Here is a 19873-nt window from a genome sequence, read left to right as displayed (position 1 = left end):
TCTTAGTGGCTCAAGGGCCGTAACTTGTTTTTAATGGTATTTTCAGCCGTTTTGGGTCTTTATGTATGTTCCGTTTTGTGGCGTTTATTTGGCCGTTCGGGCCTTCTCGCATATTTGAGCGTTTGTTTTCTCGTTTTTGTCAACCTTCGTTTGGTCGGTTTTTTGGATATCCGTGTGTTCGGCCTGGGGGGTGATCAGTCCTCCAGTGATGGCCGTGTCTTTGTTTCGTGTTTGAGAAACGGTAATGACTTGTAATGGAGATGAGGTGGAAATAACTTGTGAAAAATTTATTTGAATGGTTGGGCCTCGTTAAAACCCTTCGTGAGGGAAAGAGTACCCGAAGTTTAAAAGACGAAATGAGAAAAGTATAAATAAAAGAAAAACAAAGGGTGACTTATTTAAGTGTAGTATCTTCGTAAGTTGGCTGCGTTCCAAGTTCTTGGTATTTCGCTGCCGTCGAGTCGTTCGAGTTTATATGCTCATTTTCCGATTACGGCCTTGATTCTGTATGGTCCTTCCCAGTTGGGGGCGAGTTTCCCTTCCCCTGGGGTTGAAGGGCCGATATCGTTTCGTCGTAGGACGAGGTCGTTGGTCGTGAACTCCCGTCGGACGACACCGTGATTGTACCTTAGGCTGATTCGTTGTTTGAGCGCTAACTCTTTGATGTGAGCTATGCTTCTCTCTTCGTCGATAAGATCTCGTTCGGCTTCTTCATCGTTACTTTCGACTGTTTTCCTGGGGCTGGGGTCCCCGATTTCCACTGGGATGACTGCTTCTACGCCGTATGTTAATCGGAAAGGCGTTTCCCCCGTGCTCGTTTGGGGTGTTGTTCGGTACGACCATAGGACTGACCCCAACTCATCAGCCCATAGTCCTTTGGCTTCGTCGAGCCGTTTCTTAAGTCCTTTAACGATTATTTTGTTCGCGGATTCCACCTGTCCGTTTGTTTGGGGATGTTCTACTGAGCTGAAGCGATGGGATATGCGTAATCCTTCTAGGAATTCTCTGAATTTTTTGTCGGTAAATTGGGTTCCGTTGTCTGAGATGATGACCTCGGGGATTCCGAATCGGGTAATGATCTGTCGCCAGACGAATTTTTGACATTGGGTCGCCGTTATGGAGGCCAGGGGTTCGGCTTCGATCCATTTGGTGTAGTAGTCTATGGCGACAATGAGATATCTGAGTTGGCCGGGTGCTGTGGGGAAGGGCCCGACGAGGTCGATTCCCCAACTGCCGAACGGCCGTTCTGCCGATATAATGTTGAGTTGGTGTGGGGCGGCTTGGTGGATATTGGCGTGCCTTTGGCATTTGTCGCAGCTTTTTGTTAATTGTATGGAGTCTCGGATGATCGTGGGCCAGAAGTAGCCGGCCCTGATGATTTTTTGGGCTAGTGTTTTTCCTCCGATGTGGTGACCGCAGCAGCCCTCGTGGATCTCGCGGAGTATGTACTCCGTGTCCCCGGGTTCGATACATTTGAGTAGGGGTTGCGAGAATCCACGTTTGTATAGCTGTCCTGCTATGATGGAGTAGTTGGCGGCTTCTCTTTTTATTCACCTTTCCTCTTTGGGGTCTGGTGGTAGGGTTCCGTTAAGGAGGTACTGTAGGATAGGGTATGTCCAGGACTCCCGGTTTGAGGATGTTAGATGTGCGCTGATTGTTGCTGATACCGAAGGCGACCTAACGACCTCCTGGATTAGTGATCTGTTACCGTGTCCTGATTTTGTACTGGCTAGTTTGGAGAGTAGGTCCGCCCTGGCGTTTCGTTCCCTGGGGACGTGTTGTATGGTAATGTTTTCGAATCCTTCCTTCAATTCACTTACTTTGTTGAGGTATTGTTTGAGTAGGGGATCCCGGGTTTAGTAGCTTCCGTTTATTTGGGAGCAGACTACCTGGGAATCGGTATTTACTTCAAGTACCTTTGCGTCGACTTCCCGGGCTAGGGTTAGGCCTGCTAAGAGGGCCTCGTATTCTGCTTGGTTATTTGATACTGGAAAGTCGTATCGTATTGATTGTTCAATTATGATCCCGTTTTGGTTTTCGAGTATAATTCCGGCGCCTCCGTGAGTGGAGTTTGATGAGCCGTCGACGTGCAGTTTCCACGGTTCGGGTGTGAGTTTAATCGGGGTCATCTCAGCTATGAAATTGGTCAAGGCCTGCGCTTTGATGGCGTTTCGGGGTTCGAACCTGATCTGGAATTGGGATAACTCGATGGACCATGCTAGCATTCTTCCTGCTAGGTCGGGTTTTTGTAGTACCTGTTTGACCGCTTGGTCGGTTCGGACCGTTATGGGGTGGGCTTGGAAGTATTGTCGTAGCCATCGGGAAGCCGAGAGGAGAGCGAAAGCTAGCTTTTCTAGGCGTGAATAGCGAGCTTCTGTATCCTGTAGGACCTTGCTTATGAAGTATATGGGTTTTTGTTCTTTTTTCTCGTTCTCCTGGACGAGTGCTGCAGCGATTGCTTCTTCTGTTATGGAGAGGTACAGGTAAAGTGTTTCCCCTGTTTGGGGTTTTGCGAGGATTGGAGGTTCCGCTAGGACCTTTTTGAAGTGTTGGAAAGCTTCTTCGCATTCTATCTCCCATTTGAAGGGGGTTCCTTTTTTCATTAGTTTGAAGAAAGGGATTGCCTTTTGGGCCGATGCCCCGAGGAACCGGGATAGCGCGGTCAGTCGGCCGGTGAGTTTTTGGATTTCTTTGAGGTTTTTGGGACTTGTCATCTCAAGGACGGCACGACATTTCTCTGGGTTAGCCTCAACTCCGCGTTGCGTGATCATGAAGCCGAGGAATTTTCCTGCTTCCATTCCGAAGGCGCATTTTGTCGGGTTGAGTCGCATTCGGTGCTTTCGCAGGGTGTTCATTATTACCTTGAGGTCGTCGGTTAGTTGCTCACCGGATTCCGTCTTGGCGAGCATATCGTCTATGTAGACTTCTATTTTGTTTCCGGATAGGTTGCGAAATATCTTGTTAATAAGTCGCTGGTAGGTGGCTCCGGTGTTTTTTAAGCCGAAGGGCATTACTGTATAGCAGTAGGTTCCGTCCGGGGTGATAAATGCTGTTTTTTCTTCGTCTGGTTGGTGCATCGGGATCTGGTTGTAGCCGGAATATGCATCCATGAAGCTGAGGTATCGGTGGCCGGATGCTGCATCCACTAGTCCGTCGATGTTTGGTAGGGGGAAGGCATCCTTCGGGCATGCTTTGTTTAGGTCTATGTAGTCGATGCACATTCGCCATTTTCCGTTAGATTTTCTTACCAGTACGACGTTGGCTAGCCAGGTCGTATAAGGGAGTTCCCGGATGAAGTTGGCTTCGAGCAGGGCTTTAACTTGTTTTCTAACCTCGGCGGCTCGGTCTGGTGACATTTTCCGTCTTCTTTGTGCCAACGGCTTAGCTAGGGGGTCTACTGCCAGATGGTGAGACATTAGGTCGGGGCTTATTCCTGGCATATCGATTGGTGTAAATGCGAACAGGTCTCTGTTTTGTTTCAGAAGTTGGGAGAGTTCTTCTTTGAGGTCGTATGGGAGGTTTCTGTTGATGAAAGTGTATTCTTCTTTCGTTGGCCCTATCTGTAGCTTTTCCATGTCTCCTTCCGGTTTCGGTCTAGGTTGGCCGTCTAGTCGTGCGTCTAGGTCGGCAAGGAATATTCCGGTGGCGTCCCAGGATTTTTTCCTTAGGGCTAGGCTATTGTTGTCGCATTCGGCTGCGACTTCTCGGTCTCCGTGAATGGTTCCGACGGTGCTGTCGTTGGCCCTGAACTTCATGAGGAGGTATTTGGTGAAGATGACTGCAGAGAAGTCGTTGATTGTTTTTCTCCCGAGAATGACGTTATAGGCTGTGGAGTCTTTTAGGACTACGAATTCGGATAAGATTGTTTTTCTCTGATTGCTTGTTCCTACGGTGATGGGAAGGGTAACCGAGCCATCTGGTTTGAGGAAGTTGTCTCCGAGGCCCGTGACGCCGTGGCGGTGTGTTTGGAGGTGGTCGTTGCGGAGCCCGAGTTTGTCGAAAGCTCCTCGGAAGAGGATGTTGGAGTCTGCGCCGGTGTCCACCAGTATTCTTCTTACTAGTCCTGTTCCGATTCGGGCTGATATAACGAAGGGGGCATCTTCGGCCGAGGTGCCGTGTTGGTAGTCCTCCGGCAGGAAAGTTATCGTGCTGTCGGCTATGGTGACCGGGTCGTGGTGTCTGACGGCCATTATCTTGAGGTCTTTTTTCATTTTTAGTTTTGATTTATTTGATACGTCCTTGCCTGTGATGACGTTTACTATGATGGTCGGGTCTCCTTCGGGGTTTTCCCTGGGGGGTAGCTTCTGAGTTCTTGGGTTGTGCCCTTCTCTTTCTGGCGATTTGTCTCTGTCGGCGCGCCTTGGTTCTCTGATGAATTTGACGAACTCCGGGAGTTTGCCGTCTCGTATGGCTTGTTCGAGAGCGTCTTTAAGGTCAAAACAATCTTGTGTTTTGTGGCCGTAGCCTCGGTGGTAGTCGCAGTAGAGGGCTTTGTTGCCTCCTGTTCTTTCCTTGAGTGGTCGGGCTTTGGGGATGACGCCTCGATCTGCTATTTGGTGGTATATCTCGGTAATTAGTGCTGTTAGGGGTGTGTAATTAGAGAATTTTCCTATTCTTGGTGGTCGGTTGGTTGGCCTAAGGTGGTCTCGTTGGTTCTCTTTGGGTGGTGGGTTGTGACGTGGAGGCGGGTTGCCGTGTTGGGTAGCGGCGTGCTGCCGTTTGTTGGCAGCGACGACCTGGCTGACTTCCTCGTCGTTGATGTAGTCTTTGGCGACGTTCTGAATTTCGTGCATGGTCCACACTGGTTTAGTAGTGAGGTGTTTGTGAAAATCTTCATTCATGAGCCCATTAGTTAGGCAGAGGCTTGCGACGGAGTTCGTGAGACCATCGACCGTCAGGCATTCGTCGTTGAAGCGGTCTAGGTATTTCCTTGTAGATTCTTCTTGCCTCTGCGTGACCCCCAGCAAGCTGATGGGGTGTTTGGCTTTGGTGATCCTGGTCGTGAACTGGGCCATGAATTTTCGTGCTATGTCGTGGAAGCTGGCTATGGATCCATTCGGGAGGGCGTTGAACCATTTGATCGCCGGTCCGACAAGGGTTACCGGGAAGGCTCTGCACCGGACTGCGTCGGCCGCTCCTTCTAAGTTCATTCTGGCCTCGAATGCCGTTAGATGTTCCTGAGGGTCCTTGGTTCCATCATACTTCATGTCGGTGGGTTTGTCGAAACCTTTGGGGAGTTTCGCTCTTAAGATTCTTTCTGTGAAGGGTGTAGCTCCCATTATGGTGTGGTCGCTTCTCGTGCGTTTGGTGTTTCGGTATCTCCGATCCTCGTCCGAATCGTGTAGACGACTTAGATCCCGAGAAGCGCTGCGGCGGTGTTTCTTGTTGTATCGCCGTTCTGGCGATTTCTCGTGTCGGTGATTGCGTGAGATGCTGCGATCATCTCTCCTATCGTGTTGCCGGGTTGGCGACCTGCCGCGGTGGGATCTTGACCTCGAAGTTGCCTGGCTTCCGTGTTCGTTGTTATGTTTTTCTCTGTTAGTCAGTTTGCCTTCAAGTTCTTGGACCCGGAGACAGAGATCCTGGATGATCTGTGTCGCTTTGTCCCTGGCTTTCTCAGGATGCCGTGGGTCCGTGGTGACGTGTTCGTTCGTGTGGTGGATGGTGCTTGCTATCCTAGCTTGGTTCGTGACCTCTTGTTGTTCTGAGGTCGGATGACGTGGCCGGGAGTCGTCCTGGCTTGATGGATTTTCCTCCAGGATTCCCTCCATCTGTTTTGACTGTCGCAGGGTCCCCACAGACGGCGCCAATGTACAGAAGGTCTCTAATACGATCTAGGAGGGGGATCGGGAACCCGCGAGTTGAGTCGGATGTTGGATTGTCCAGATGGAGAGGAGGAGAGGTACCTGCAAAGACACTCCGACGCTTAAGTCAGAATGGATCTAACAGGTAGAAGGTATGATGAATGAGTGAATACCTGAAGGGACCTGGGTCCTCTTATTTATAGGTGATGGTGGTTATCTTTATCTTATCTGGCTAAGATAAGGGGGACGTTTGAATTCAAAAGTTAGTTAGGAGCTCTAGAGGGCCGGTCCGGGGCCTTCTAGAAAGACGAGACGGGTTGGCCCGAGGAACCGGGTTCGGGTTCGGTCACGAGTCCGGGATCCGTGGGCTGGATCCGTAACAGTTTTCAAATACTTAAATAGCAATAAACAACAAACATCTCTACTAAATATATTTATAAAATATTAAAACAACTAAACATATTCAAAAACTAAAAAAATAATTCTGAAGCCTTTTTTCATCCTGTGATAGTAGTGATGGTAAATTCCGACTTATTTGAATCCTACCTCGAACGAAAAAACACAAATAACAGGAATCATAAAATTTCAAAGAAATCACAAAATTCAAATCACATAAATCACAGAAATATAAATTGTAATGAAAAGAATCAAAATCAGGAATAATCAAAATCAGAAATAATATCATAATAAAAAAGTTCTCCAAAGTAAATTAAAATTAACAAGTTCTTCAAAGCATATTAAAATAAATCAGAACAAGTTTTTCAAAGCAAATTAACAAGTTCTTCAAAACAAATTAATATTAACAAGTTTTTCAAAGTAAATTAAGATAAATCAGAACAAGTTCTTCAAAGCAAAATTAAATTAACAAGTACTTCAAAGCAAATTAAAATTAATCAATACAAGTTCTTTAAAGCAAATTAACAAGTTCTTTAAAGCAAATTAAGATAAATCAAAACAAGTTCTTCAAAGCAAATTAACAAGTTCTTCAAAGAAAAATAAAATTAACAAATTCTTCAAAGTAAATTAAAATAAATCAGTACAAGTTCTGCAAAGCAAAATAAAATTACAGAGATAATATGATAGATGAACCCTAAAACCATAACTGAATGGATTTAAATGGTAGTTCACAGAACTTACCGGGAGGAAGAGCAGCTGAGCTGGCGGTGAAGATAGGCGACAAGGCGAAGAGGCGAAAACGTGAAGACGAGAAGACGCAGAGAGGCGAAGACGCGAATAGGTGAAGATTGGCGAAGAGGCTCTGAAGCGACGCTGCTGCCTCGGCTGGGTCAGGCGGCGATGAAGATGTTCTCCTTGGCTAGGTCAGCGGCAACGACGACGTTCTCCTTAGCTGGCCAAATGCGATGACGCTGTTGCAATTGTGAACGGGATGACTGATAAGACTCAGGCGGGCGAGGAGAGGGTAGGAGCTTCGTGTTGGCAGCGGTGAGGGGGTAGGAGATGGCAGATGACAGTGGTGACTGGTAGTGTTGTGAGGAGAGGAGAGGAGAGGAGAGGGAGAACGGGCTTCAGAGTTCAGAGTGAGTAAGTGTGACTGATAGCTAGGGTTGGAAACTTGGAATTTTCTAGGTTTTGAAAACTGGATCGGCCATCGAACAATTCTAGTTATTAGTTTATTGGTTTATAGGTCCAACTGATTTAACTGTGATCTAACCAAAAAAATTATTTTATAATAAAATAATAAATAAATTATAAATAAAAACCCTAACACATATTTGTAGTCTAATACAAATTTAGTCATTTCATAAGAAAATCATCACCATCTATAGCAAAATGCAATTCCAATCACCGAATACTATTCAATAGGTCAACACTGTTCAAACAAAATGCAATTCTAATTAATTAATAAATTAATACTGCACAATTCTTACAACTAAGTAACAATATCTCTTCTACAATTAAGCTCAACTTAATCACTGAACCAAACCTTCTCAAAACATAACAATTATTAAAATTTATCACAATCTAAACTCATTTAACAAACATCTCAAAACTCTAAGCCATCAACAAACACCAACATAGGCAACAAAGATCAAAGATATCATCAAATTGAAAAATAAAATAAAATAAAATAACATTCATAAGAGCAATGAATTTAAGGTGAATCGAAGAGTTTCATCTAATATGTCTTCTCCATGAATTCTAAGATGTGAAGCTTCATATAAGCTTAAGAGTCCCTCAACATCTGTGGCAAGTTTTTCAATGAAATTTCAATGCACATACTTAAACCTTTTAAACATATCTGGGAGGTTTCATTGAATAATCACAAGGTTGAGAAGCCGTTAGAGGTGATAAATCCAGTACACAAATTAAGAAGGAGGAGTTCATCATTGCATAAGACAAAATGTATATAATTTAGTTTTTTTATAAAAATATTGTATTTTGAACACAAGCTAAATTTTACTGAAACTTGGTGATAATTTAGAAGAATGCTTTACAGGAAAAAGAATTTGTCGAAAGAAAACCTACCAAATTTAGTGGCAAAAAATAACATTATATGGTGATCAAAAAATAATAATGCTCGAGTATACTTGGCATAATTTATCGGGCATGCTCTGATTTTGTGCCCCATAATACTTGCCTTGGTGGTTTATGAAATCACTACTTAAGAAAATGACCAAAACATTAAGATAACAGATAACAACGCTATACTGTAAAAGCTTTAAGATATGGAAAGCACAGCACGAATAAAAGTGGAATTGAATAGAGTAATTTGGAATTAGTGTTTTGGAGAATGAAAAAGGAAGGAAGGAGGCAATGAAGAACGAAATAGAACAACAACAATAATACTAAGAAAGAAAGAAGGAGGACCTCTTTGGAGTGATAGAGGCACTCGAGGTAGTCCTCGCGGAGGAGCTCGCAGTCCTTGAGCTCACGGCAGCGAAACATGCATTCGTTGAAGTCAATTCAGAAATCACAGAAACTGAGCATAAAAAAGAAAAAAAAACAACTGAACAAGTGAAAAACAAGCGAGCATTGAGCCATTGACCTTCAAAGACGACGCCGACCGACCGTTGATTAATAGAAGACGCCGAGTTGACGACGACGCCGAGAATATGAAGACGAGGGTTGGACCGAGCTCGCCAAAGAAGAGAGGAGTGGTTACACGGACGGACGGCGGTAGTGGCTCGACGGAGGGCAGCGGCAGTGGCTCGAAGAGAGGCTAGGGTTGGAGAAGGGGGAATCACTGATTCAGAGTTCTGCTTGAGGCTGAGAGGAATGAGAGTGAGAGGAAAGGCATCAAGCATGGTTTAGTAAGCCAAATGAACAAAAAATGACGACGTTTTTCTCGAACAGGATGGTTTCTGATCCGGTCCAACCAGCCAGTCCAACAATTTTCTATCGCTTTTAAAATTGCGGTTTTAGAAGGTTAACCGAATCATAATTACTAGACTAGTCGAATCGACCAATTCGATCCAGTTTTCAGAACCATGAGAATTTTTCAGCTCTTCACTTTGATACATATATATATATATATATATATATATATATATATATATATGATAGGGGTATTATTATCTTTTTATATATACGGAGATTATACTAGTCTCCACGGGGTGCAGAACTCTATCCCTACTCCCGTCCCGTATAATAAACAGGTTCCAGTGGTACAAAATTCTCCCCATATTTATCCTCCAGCGAGTAAATCTCCATGGGTACCCGCTTCGCTGGGGTTTTTGCCGTTCCTAAGTTGGATTTCAATTTAATTAAATTATAATCAAATAAATAATAAATATAGAGTAATTTATCTAAAGAAAATACTTGAGATTTATATTTATGTGAACCTCTCCCACATTTTACCATTTATACATAAATCGTGGAATTCTTACCACGGTTTATGAAAAAGCACATATACACATTGATGAGGAAAAAACGATTCCACACAAACAACCGACAAGTGAACCGAGTCGCATCAAGTAGTAATAACTCACAGGAGTGAGGTCGATCCCACAGGGATTGATGGATTAAGCAACTTTAGTTAGGTGATGAATTTAGTTAAGATGATAGTTGATGTTTTGGGTTAAAATTGATTGACAGAATGTAAATAGCAAGAAATTTAAAGGATGGATGTAAATTGACAGAAACTTAAGTGGCAAGAAAGATAAATTGTTGAAACTTAAAGTGCAAGAAATTTAAAAGAACTGAAACTTAAATTGCAAGAAATGTAAATAACTGAATCTTAGAGCGCAAGAAAGTAAAATTGCAGAATCTAAATTGCGAGGGAACTTAAATTGCATGAATTATAAAGGAAATTGGGTGCAGGGATTCAAACAGCGAGACAAATCAAATGTAAATTGAAATTAGAGAAGGTTAAAGTGAAGAAAAATCAGAGAAAGTGATTCATCAGGGATCGGAGATATTCTAATCCTTCATGAATCAATTGGGTCTCAACTCCTTCCTCAATCATTTGAGTAGATCTATGGCGGATTAAAATTGATTGGATCCCAATTTCTTGGCAATCCAATCTCTCTAATCACAATCAATCTTGCCAATTCCTTGATCTAATTGTCATGAGAAGAGGTTAAGTGCAAATCTCTCATCCATAAGCCACACTAACCCTCAAGATCTCATGTCCTCCCGAATAATGTTGATCAAGAGAGTAGTGAAGGATAGAGCTCCAAGTCTAATGCAAGAGATTCCCTTTCCGAGGCTCACACAAGCATTCAATTGAATTCAACCCCCTTCCGGAGTGAAGAATTCTAAATCAAAACAGAAAATATCCAATAGCTACAAAAATAAATTGAGAAGAAAAAGAATTTCATTGATTCATTGGAATTACAATAGAGCTCCTCCCCCTAATGAATTTGGGGGTTTAGTTCGTTATTGCTCAAATAAAACCAGAAAATAGAAAGTTGCAGAGAGAAAATGCAGAAGAAAAATACAAAAAAGGAAAAATTCAGATCTGTAACTAACTACACAGCTCAAATTCCTACTGACTAGCTCCCCTTCTAAATCAAATTTCCTTCTATTTATACACTTTCCAAATTGATCTTCAAGTCCTTGGATTGGGCCTTTGTTGTAGCCAGCAAGAATGGGTCTCATGATGTTGAAGAGGGCAATTGGCAATTCACATTTTTATCTGCATGGGTGCTCAATTAAACTGGTGTTGGTGTCAATGTTGGCCTCAACGTTTGAAAGAAAATGTTGAATCAAATGTTGGCTGGAGAAAGGATTTCCAAAGCGCTGGGCGTTGGCGCCAACGTTGGACTCAACGTTGGTGCACCAATGTTTTTCACCCCACGTGTGCGCGTCGCCTACGCATACGCGTCAAAATGGAGTTTTGCGCGTATGCATCGTGGTGCACGAAATTGTGATCTCTACTTTTCACAACACAAACAATCCCCGGTAATGGCTCCAAAAACTTGGTGCTCAATACCATGGTCTAAACATAATTTCACAACTTCACACAACTAACCAGCAAGTGCACTGGGTCGTCCAAGTAATAAACCTTACGCGAGTAAGGGTCGATCCCACGGAGATTGTTGGTATGAAGCAAGCTATGGTCACCTTGTAAATCTCATTCAGGCAGATTCAAATGGTTATGAGTGATATATGAATAAAGCATAAAATAAAGATAGAGATACTTATGTAATTCATTGGTGAGAATTTCAGATAAGCGTATGGAGATGCTTTGTCCCTTCCGTCTCTCTGCTTTCCTACTGTCTTCATCCAATCCTTCTTACTCCTTTCCATGGCAAGCTGTATGTTGGGCATCACCGTTGTCAGTGGCTACAGTCCCGTCCTCTCAGTGAAAATGTTCAATGCGGTCTGTCACAGCACGGCTAATCATCTGTCGGTTCTCAATCAGGTTGGAATAGAATCCAGTGATTCTTTTGCGTCTGTCACTAACGCCCAGCCTTCAGGAGTTTAAAGCTCGTCACAGTCATTCAATCATTGAATCCTACTCAGAATACCACAGACAAGGTTTAGACCTTCCGGATTCTCTTGAATGCCGCCATCAATTCTAGCTTATACCACGAAGATTCTGATTAAGGAATCCAAGAGATAAACATTCAAGCCTTGTTTGCTTGTAGAACGGGAGTGGTTGTCAAGCACGCGTTCATAAGTGAGAATGATGATGAGCGTCACATAATCATCACATTCATCATGTTCTTGGGTGCGAATGAATATCTTAGAACAAGAATAAGCTGAATTGAATAGAAGAACAATAGTAATTGCATTAATACTCGAGGTACAGCAGAGCTCCACACCTTAATATATGGTGTGTAGAAACTCCACCGTTGAAAATACATAAGAACAAGGTCTAGGCATGGCCGTGAGGCCAGCCCCATGATCTAAGATAGCATAAGACTACTCAAAGATAGCTACCAAGATGAGAATACAATAGTAAAAGGTCCTATATGTAGAGAACTAGTAGCCTAGGGTTTACAGAAATGAGTAAATGACATAAAAATCCACTTCTGGGCCCACTTGGTGTGTCCTTGGGCTGAGCATTGATGATTTCATGTGTAGAGACTTTTCTTGGAGTTAAACGCCAGCTTTTGTGCCAGTTTGGGCGTTTAACTCCCATTCTTGTGCCAGTTCCGGCGTTTAACGCCGGGCAGTTTTGAGCTGATTTGAAACGCCGGTTTGGGCCATCAAATCTCAGGCAAAGTATGAAGTATTTACATTGTTGGAAAGCCCAGGATATCTAATTTCCAACGCAGTTGAGAGCGCGCCAATTGGGCCTCTGTAGCTCCAGAAAATCTAGGTCGAATCCAACAGCATCTGCAGTCCTTTTCAACCTCTGAATCAGATTTTTGCTCAGGTCCCTCAATTTCAGCCAGAAAATACCTGAAATCACAGAAAAACACACAAACTCATAGTAAAGTCCAGAAAAGTGAATTTTAACTAAAAACTAATAAAAATATAATAAAAACTAACTAAAACATACTAAAAACACACTAAAAACAATGCCAAAAAGCGTATAAATTATCCGCTCATCACAACACCAAACTTAAATTGTTGCTTGTCCCCAAGCAACTGAAAATCAAATAAGGTAAAAAGAAGAGAATATGCAATGAATTCCAAAAACATCTATGAAGATCAGTATTAATTAGATGAGCGGGGCTTTTAGCTTTTTGCCTTTGAATAGTTTTGGCATCTCACTCTATCCTTTGAAATTCATAATGATTGGCTTCTATAGGAACTCATAATCTAGATAATGTTATTGATTCTCCTAGTTAAGTTTGATGATTCTTGAACACAGCTACTTTATGAGTCTTGGTCGTGGCCTAAAGCACTCTGTCTTCCAGTATTACCACCAGATACATACATGCCACAGACACATAATTGGGTGAGCCTTTTCAGATTGTGACTCAGCTTTGCTAGAGTCCCCAATTAGAGGTGTCCAGGTTTCTTAAGCACACTCTTTTTGCCTTGGATCACGACTTTATTATTTTTTTTCTTTTTCTTTTTCTTTTCCCCTTTTTTTCTCGTTTTTTTTTTGTATTCACTGCTTTTTCTTGCTTCAAGAATCATTTTTATGATTTTTCAGATGCTCAGTAACATGTCTCCTTTTTCATCATTCTTTCAAGAGCCAACATTCATGAACAACAAATTCAAAAGACATATGCACTGTTCAAGCATACATTCAGAAGTCAAAGTATTACCACCACATCAAAATAATTAATCTGTTATAAAATTCAAAATTCATGCAATTCTTCTCTTTTTTAATTAAGAACATTTTTCATTTAAGAAAGGTGATGGATTCATAGGACATTCATAACTTTAAGGCATAGACACTAAGACACTAATGATCATAAGACACAAACATAGATAAACATAAGCATGAAAATTCGAAAAACAGGAAAATAAAGAACAAGGAAATTAAAGAACGGGTCCACCTTAGTGATGGTGGCTTGTTCTTCTTCTTGAAGATCTTATGGAGTGCTTGAACTCCTCAATGTCTCTTCCTTACCTTTGTTGCTCCTTGACAAACCTCAATTTGACGGTTTATCTTGTATTAAATTTAGGGGATTTTATCACCTTTTACCCACATTTATTCAATGAAATAGCATGGTTTTGTATATTCTCCTTTAATTGTGCTTAAGAGTGAAAACATGCTTTTTAGGTCTTAAAATAGCTAAATTTAATTCTCCTTGATTCCATTAGATGCCTTGATATGTTTGCTAAGTGATTTCAGATTTAGAAGGCAAAGATTGGATCAAGGGAATGAAGAAAGAAGCATGAAAAGTTGGAGAACTCATGAAGAAATGAAAGAACCGGAAAGCTGTCAAGCCGACCTCTTCGCACTTAAACAACCATAACTTGAGCTACAGAGGTCCAAATGATGCGGTTCCAGTTGGGTTAGAAAGCTAACATCCGGAGCTTCGAAACGATATAAGATTTGCTATAGTTGCTACACGTATGGTGGCGCGCACGCGCAAAGTACGCGCACGCGTCGTTGCTGCCACCTAGTTCACTTAAAGCAACATGTGGCCAGCGATTTTAGAAGCCTTGTGGGCCCAATCCAACTCATTTCTGATGCTATTTAAGCCAAGGATTGAAGGGGAATCAACATACTCTCATACTTTACATGTTAGTTACCAATTAGTTTTAGTTTTAGTTCTAGAAGTTAGTTTCTAGAGAGAGAAGCTCTCACTTCTCTCTAGAATTAGGATTAGGATTAGGTTTAGTTCTTAGATCTAGATTTTAATCTTTGCTTTCTTCTACTTCTACTCTTCAATTCCTTGTAGTTACATTCATCTTCCTCTATTCTTTTGTTGTAATTTCCTTTATGTTGTTCTTACATTTTGTTGTAGATCTAGTATTGTTCCCTCTACATTCTTTCAATTCAATAAGAGGTAATTCATAATAATTGTTCTTCTTTGCTTTTCTATTGTTGATCTCTTGCCTTTGTAGTTAGATCTCTCTTTAATTCTTGCAATTTATGTTGTTTACTTTTATTGCACTTTATGTGTTTGTTAAAATGTCTCTTTTAGTTTTAGTGTAGATTTTGTTCCTCTTGGCCTAGGTAGAGTAATTAGTGACACTTGAGTTATCTAATTCCTTTGTTGATTGATAATTGGAGAGATTGCTAATTGGTTTGGAGTGCACTAAAGCTAGTCTTTCCTTGGGAGTTGGCTAGGACTTGTGGCTCAAGTCAATTCATCCACTTCACTTTCCTTTCTTTAGTAAGGGTTAACTAAGTGGTAGCAATGAACAATTCTCATCACAATTGAGAAGGATAACTAGGATAGGACTTCTAATTCTCATATCTTGCCAAGAGCTTTGTTAGTTGTTAGTTTATTTTCTTTGCCATTTATATTTCTTGTCCAAAAATCTTAAAAACCCCAATTATAACTCACAACCAATAATAAAATACTTTATTGTAATTCCTAAGGAGAACGACCCGAGGTCCAATACTTCGGTTTATAAATTTAGGGGTTTGTTTTAGTGACAAACAACTTTTTGTATGAAAGGATTAGTGATTGGTTTAGAAACTATACTTGCAACGAGAATTCATTTGTGAATTCTAAACCATCAAAAATCCAGTCGTCACTCCTCTCTCATGATTCTTTGATCTTCTCTAATTTCATGGAGGAGAATGGAATGTTCTTGGTGCTCTACCCTCAGTTGTCCCATGTTGGAACTCAATTCTCCTAGGGAGGTGTTGATTTTCTCCCAATAGTTTTGTGGAGGAAAGTGCATCCCTTGAGGCATCTCAGGGATTTCATGATGAGTGGGATCTCTTGTTTGCTCCATTCTTTTCTTAGTGATGGGCTTCTCCTCATCAATGAGGATGTCTCCCTCTATGTTAACTCCAACTGAATAACAGAGGTGACAAATGAGATGAGGGAAGGCTAACCTTGCCAAGGTAGAGGACTTGTCCGCCACCTTATAAATTTCTTGGGCTATAACCTCATGAACTTCTACTTCCTCTCTAATCATGATGCTATGAATCATGATAGCCCGGTCTATAGTAACTTTGGACCGGTTGCTAGTGGGAATGATTGAGCGTTGGATAAACTCCAACCATCCCCTAGCCACGGGCTTGAGGTCATGCCTTCTCAGTTGAACCGGCTTTCCTCTTGAATTTCTCTTCCATTGAGCGCCCTCTTCACAAATGTCTATGAGGACTTGGTCCAACCTTTGATCAAAGTTGACCCTTCTAGTGTAAGGGTGTTCATCTCCTTGCATTATGGGCAAGTTGAATGCCAACCTTACATTTTTCAGACTAAAATCTAAGCATTTCCCCCGAACCATCGTAAGCCAATTCTTTGGGTCCGGGTTCACACTTTGATCATGGTTCTTGGTGATCCATGCATTGGCATAGAACTCTTGAACCATTAAGATTCCGATTTGTTGAATGGGGTTGGTAAGAACTTCCCAACCTCTTCTTCGAATCTCATGTCGGATCTCCGGATATTCACTCTTTTTGAGTTTGAAAGGGACCTCGGGGATCACCTTCTTCATGGCCACAACTTCATAGAAGTGGTCTTGATGCACCCTTGAGATGAACCTCTCCATCTCCCATGACTCGGAGGTGGAAGCTTTTGCCTTCCCTTTCCTCTTTCTAGAGGTTTCTCCGGCCTTAGATGCCATAGATGGTTATGGAAAAACAAAAAGCAATGCTTTTACCACACCAAACTTAGAAGGTTTGCTCGTCCTCGAGCAAAAGAAGAAAGAAGAGAGTAGAAGAAGAAGAAATGAAGGAGATGGAGGGGGCTTTTATTTTCGGCCAAGGGGGAGAAGTAGTGTGTAGGTTGTGTGAAAATGAAAGAGTGAAGATGGGTTTATATAGGAATGGAGAGGGGGTGTATGGTTCGGCCATTATGGGTGGGTGTGGGAGGAAAAGTGGTTTGAATTTGAATGGTGAGGTAGGTGGGGTTTTATGAAGGATGGATGTGAGTGGTGAAGAGAATAGTGGGATTTGATAGGTGAGGGGTTTTTTGGGAAAAGGTGTTGAGGTGATTGGGGAATGGGTGAAGAAGAGAGAGAATAGTGGGGTAGGTGGGGATCCTGTGGGGTCCACAGATCCTGAGGTGTCAAGGAAAATTTATCCCTGCACCAAGTGGCGAGCAAAAATGCTCTTTATGCCAATTCTGGCGTTAAACGCCGGGCTGGTGCCCATTTCTGGCATTTAACGCCAACTTCTTGCCATTTCCTGGCGTTTAACGCCAGTCTGGTGCCCCTTTCTGGCATTAAACGCCCAGAATGGTGCCAGACTGGGCGTTAAACGCCCATTTGCTGCCCTTACTGGCGTTTAAACGCCAGCAAGGTTTTCCTCCATGGTGTGCTATTTTTCTTTCTGTTTTTCATTCTGTTTTTGCTTTTTTAATTGATTTTGTGACTTCCCATGATCATCAACCTACAGAAAACATAAAATAACAAAGGAAAATAGATAAATATAACATTAGGTTGCCTCCCAACAAGCGCTTCTTTAATGTCAGTAGCTTGACAGTGGGCTCTCATGGAGCCTTACAGATATTCAGAGCAATGTTGGAACCTCCTAACACCAAACTTAGAGTTTGAATGTGGGGGTTCAACACCCAACTTAGAAGTTGGTTGTGGCCTCCCAACACCAAACTTAGAGTTTGACTGTGGGGGCTCTGTTTGACTATGTTTTGAGAGAAGCTCTTCATGCTTCCTCTCCATGGTAACAGAGGGATATCCTTGAGCCTTGAACACAAAGGATTCTTCATTCACTTGAATGATCAATTCTCCTCTGTCAACATCAATCACAGCCTTTGCTGTGGCTAGGAAGGGTCTGCCAAGGATGATGGATTCATCCATGCACTTCCCAGTCTCTAGGACTATGAAATCAGCAGGGATGTAATGGTCTTCAACTTTCACCAAAACATCCTCTACAAGTTTATAGGCTTATTTTCTTGAATTGTCTGCCATCTCTAGTGAGATTCTTGCAGCTTGTACCTCAAAGATCCCTAGCTTCTCCATTACAGAGAGAGGCATGAGGTTTATGCTTGACCCTAGGTCACACAGAGCCTTCTCAAAGGTCATGGTGCCTATGGTACAAGGTATTGAAAACTTCTCAGGATCCTGTCTCTTTTGAGGTAATCTCTGCCTAGTCAAGTCATCCAGTTCTTTGGTGAGCAAAGGAGGTTCGTTCTCCCAAGTCTCATTACCAAATAACTTGTCATTTAGCTTCATGATTGCTCCAAGGTACTTGGCAACTTGCTCTTCAGTGACATATTCGTCCTCTTCAGAGGAAGAACATTCATCAGAGCTCATGAATGGCAGAAGTAAATTCAATGGAATCTCTATGGTCTCATTCTGAGCCTCAAATTCCCATGGTTCCTCATTAGGGAACTCATTGGAGGCCAGTGGACGTCCATTGAGGTCTTCCTCAGTGGCGCTCACTGCCTCTTCCTCCTCTCCAAATTTGGCCATGTGGGTCATGTTAATGGCCTTGCATTCTCCTTTTGGATTATCTTCTGTATTGCTTGGAAGAGTGCTAGGAGGGAGTTTAGTAACTTTCTTACTCAGCTGACCCACTTGTGCCTCCAAATTCCTAATGGAGGACCTTGTTTCAGTCATGAAACTTTGAGTGGTTTTGATTAGATCAGAGACCATGGTTGCTAAGTCAGAGTGGCTCTGCTTAGAATTCTCTGTCTATTGCTGAGAAGATGATGGAAAAGACTTGCCATTGCTAAACCTGTTTCTTCCACCATTATTGTTATTGAAACCTTGTTGAGGTCTCTGTTGATCCTTCTATGAGAGATTTGGATGATTTCTCCATGAAGGATTATAGGTGTTTCCATAGGGTTCTCCCATGTAATTCACCTCTTCCATTGAAGGGTTCTCAGGATCATAAGCTTCTTCTTCAGATGAAGCGTCCTTAGTACTGCCTGGTGCAGCTTGCATTCCAGACAAACTTTGAGAAATCATATTGACTTGCTGAGTCAATATTTTGTTCTGAGCCAATATGGCATTCAGAGTATCAATCTCAAGAACTCCTTTCTTCTGATTCGTCCCATTATTCACAGGATTCCTTTCAGAAGTGTACATGAATTGGTTATTTGCAACCATTTCAATGAGTTCTTGAGCTTCTGCATGCGTCTTCGTCAGATGAAGAGATCCTCCAGCAGAGCTATCCAATGACATCTTGGACAGTTCAGACAGACCATCATAGAAGATACCTACGATGCTCCATTCAGAAAGCATGTCAGAAGGACACTTTCTGATTAATTGTTTGTATCTTTCCCAAGCTTCATAAAGGGATTCACCTTCCTTCTGTCTGAAGGTTTGGACTTCCACTCTAAGCTTACTCAATTTTTGAGGTGGAAAGAACTTTGCCAAGAAGGCATTGACTAGCTTTTCCCAAGATTTCAGGCTTTCTTTAGGTTGTGAGTCCAACCATATCCTAGCTCTGTCTCTTACAGCAAAAGGGAATAGCATAAGTCTGTAGACCTCAGGGTTAACCCCATTAGTCTTGACAGTGTCACAGATTTGCAAGAACTCAGCTAAAAACTGATGAGGATCTTCTAATGGAAGTCCATGGAACTTGCAATTCTATTGCATTAGAGAAACTAGTTGAGGCTTAAGCTCAAAGTTGTTTGCTCCAATGGCAGGGATAGAGATGCTTCTCCGATAAAAGTTGGGAGTAGGTGCAGTAAAGTCATCCAGCACCTTCTTTGCATTGTTGGCATTGTTGTTGTTTTCGGCTGCCATGTCTTCTTCCTTGAAGATTTCTGTTAGGTCCTCTACAGAGAGTTGTGCCTTAGCTTTTCTTAGCTTTCGCTTTAAGGTCCTTTCAGGTTCAGGGTCAGCCTCAACAAGAATGCTTTTGTCTTTGCTCCTACTCATAAGAGAAGAGAACAAGAAAATATGGAATCCTCTATGTCACAGTATAGAGATTCCTTGAGGTGTCAGAGGAAAAGAAAAATAGAAGGAAGAGGTAGAAGAATTCGAACTTATCAAGAAAGATGGAGTTCAAATTGTGCATTAAGGAAGAGTGTTAGTCCATAAATAGAAGGATGTGAGAAGAGGGGAAGAAATTTTCGAAAATTAATTAGAAAGATTTTAAAAACATTTTGAAAAATTGAAGAATGATTTTCGAAAAATATGAGTGAAAAAGAAATCAAGTG

General features: G+C 42.1%; 1 protein-coding gene and 1 non-coding gene across 2 annotated transcripts; one reads left to right on the top strand and one right to left on the bottom strand.

The window, feature by feature from the left end:
• Nucleotides 1-479: 479 nt before the first annotated feature.
• Nucleotides 480-5771, bottom strand: LOC130966519 (uncharacterized). The gene is made up of 2 exons (XM_057891338.1): nt 1917-5771; nt 480-1079 (listed from the first exon to the last, which is right to left on the bottom strand). Exons 1-2 carry the CDS (start codon nt 5769-5771, stop codon nt 480-482), a joined length of 4455 nt encoding a protein of 1484 aa, XP_057747321.1.
• Nucleotides 5772-18944: 13173 nt separating this feature from the next.
• Nucleotides 18945-19052, top strand: LOC130971619 (small nucleolar RNA R71). The gene has a single exon (XR_009082832.1). It is a non-coding gene; the product is annotated as a small nucleolar RNA R71 (small nucleolar RNA).
• Nucleotides 19053-19873: the final 821 nt, after the last annotated feature.

The sequence above is a fragment of the Arachis stenosperma genome, chromosome 3 (genome assembly GCF_014773155.1).
Source record: "Arachis stenosperma cultivar V10309 chromosome 3, arast.V10309.gnm1.PFL2, whole genome shotgun sequence".
NCBI classification, from domain to species: Eukaryota; Viridiplantae; Streptophyta; class Magnoliopsida; order Fabales; family Fabaceae; genus Arachis; species Arachis stenosperma.
This window is presented reverse-complemented; position numbering and strand designations above follow the sequence as displayed.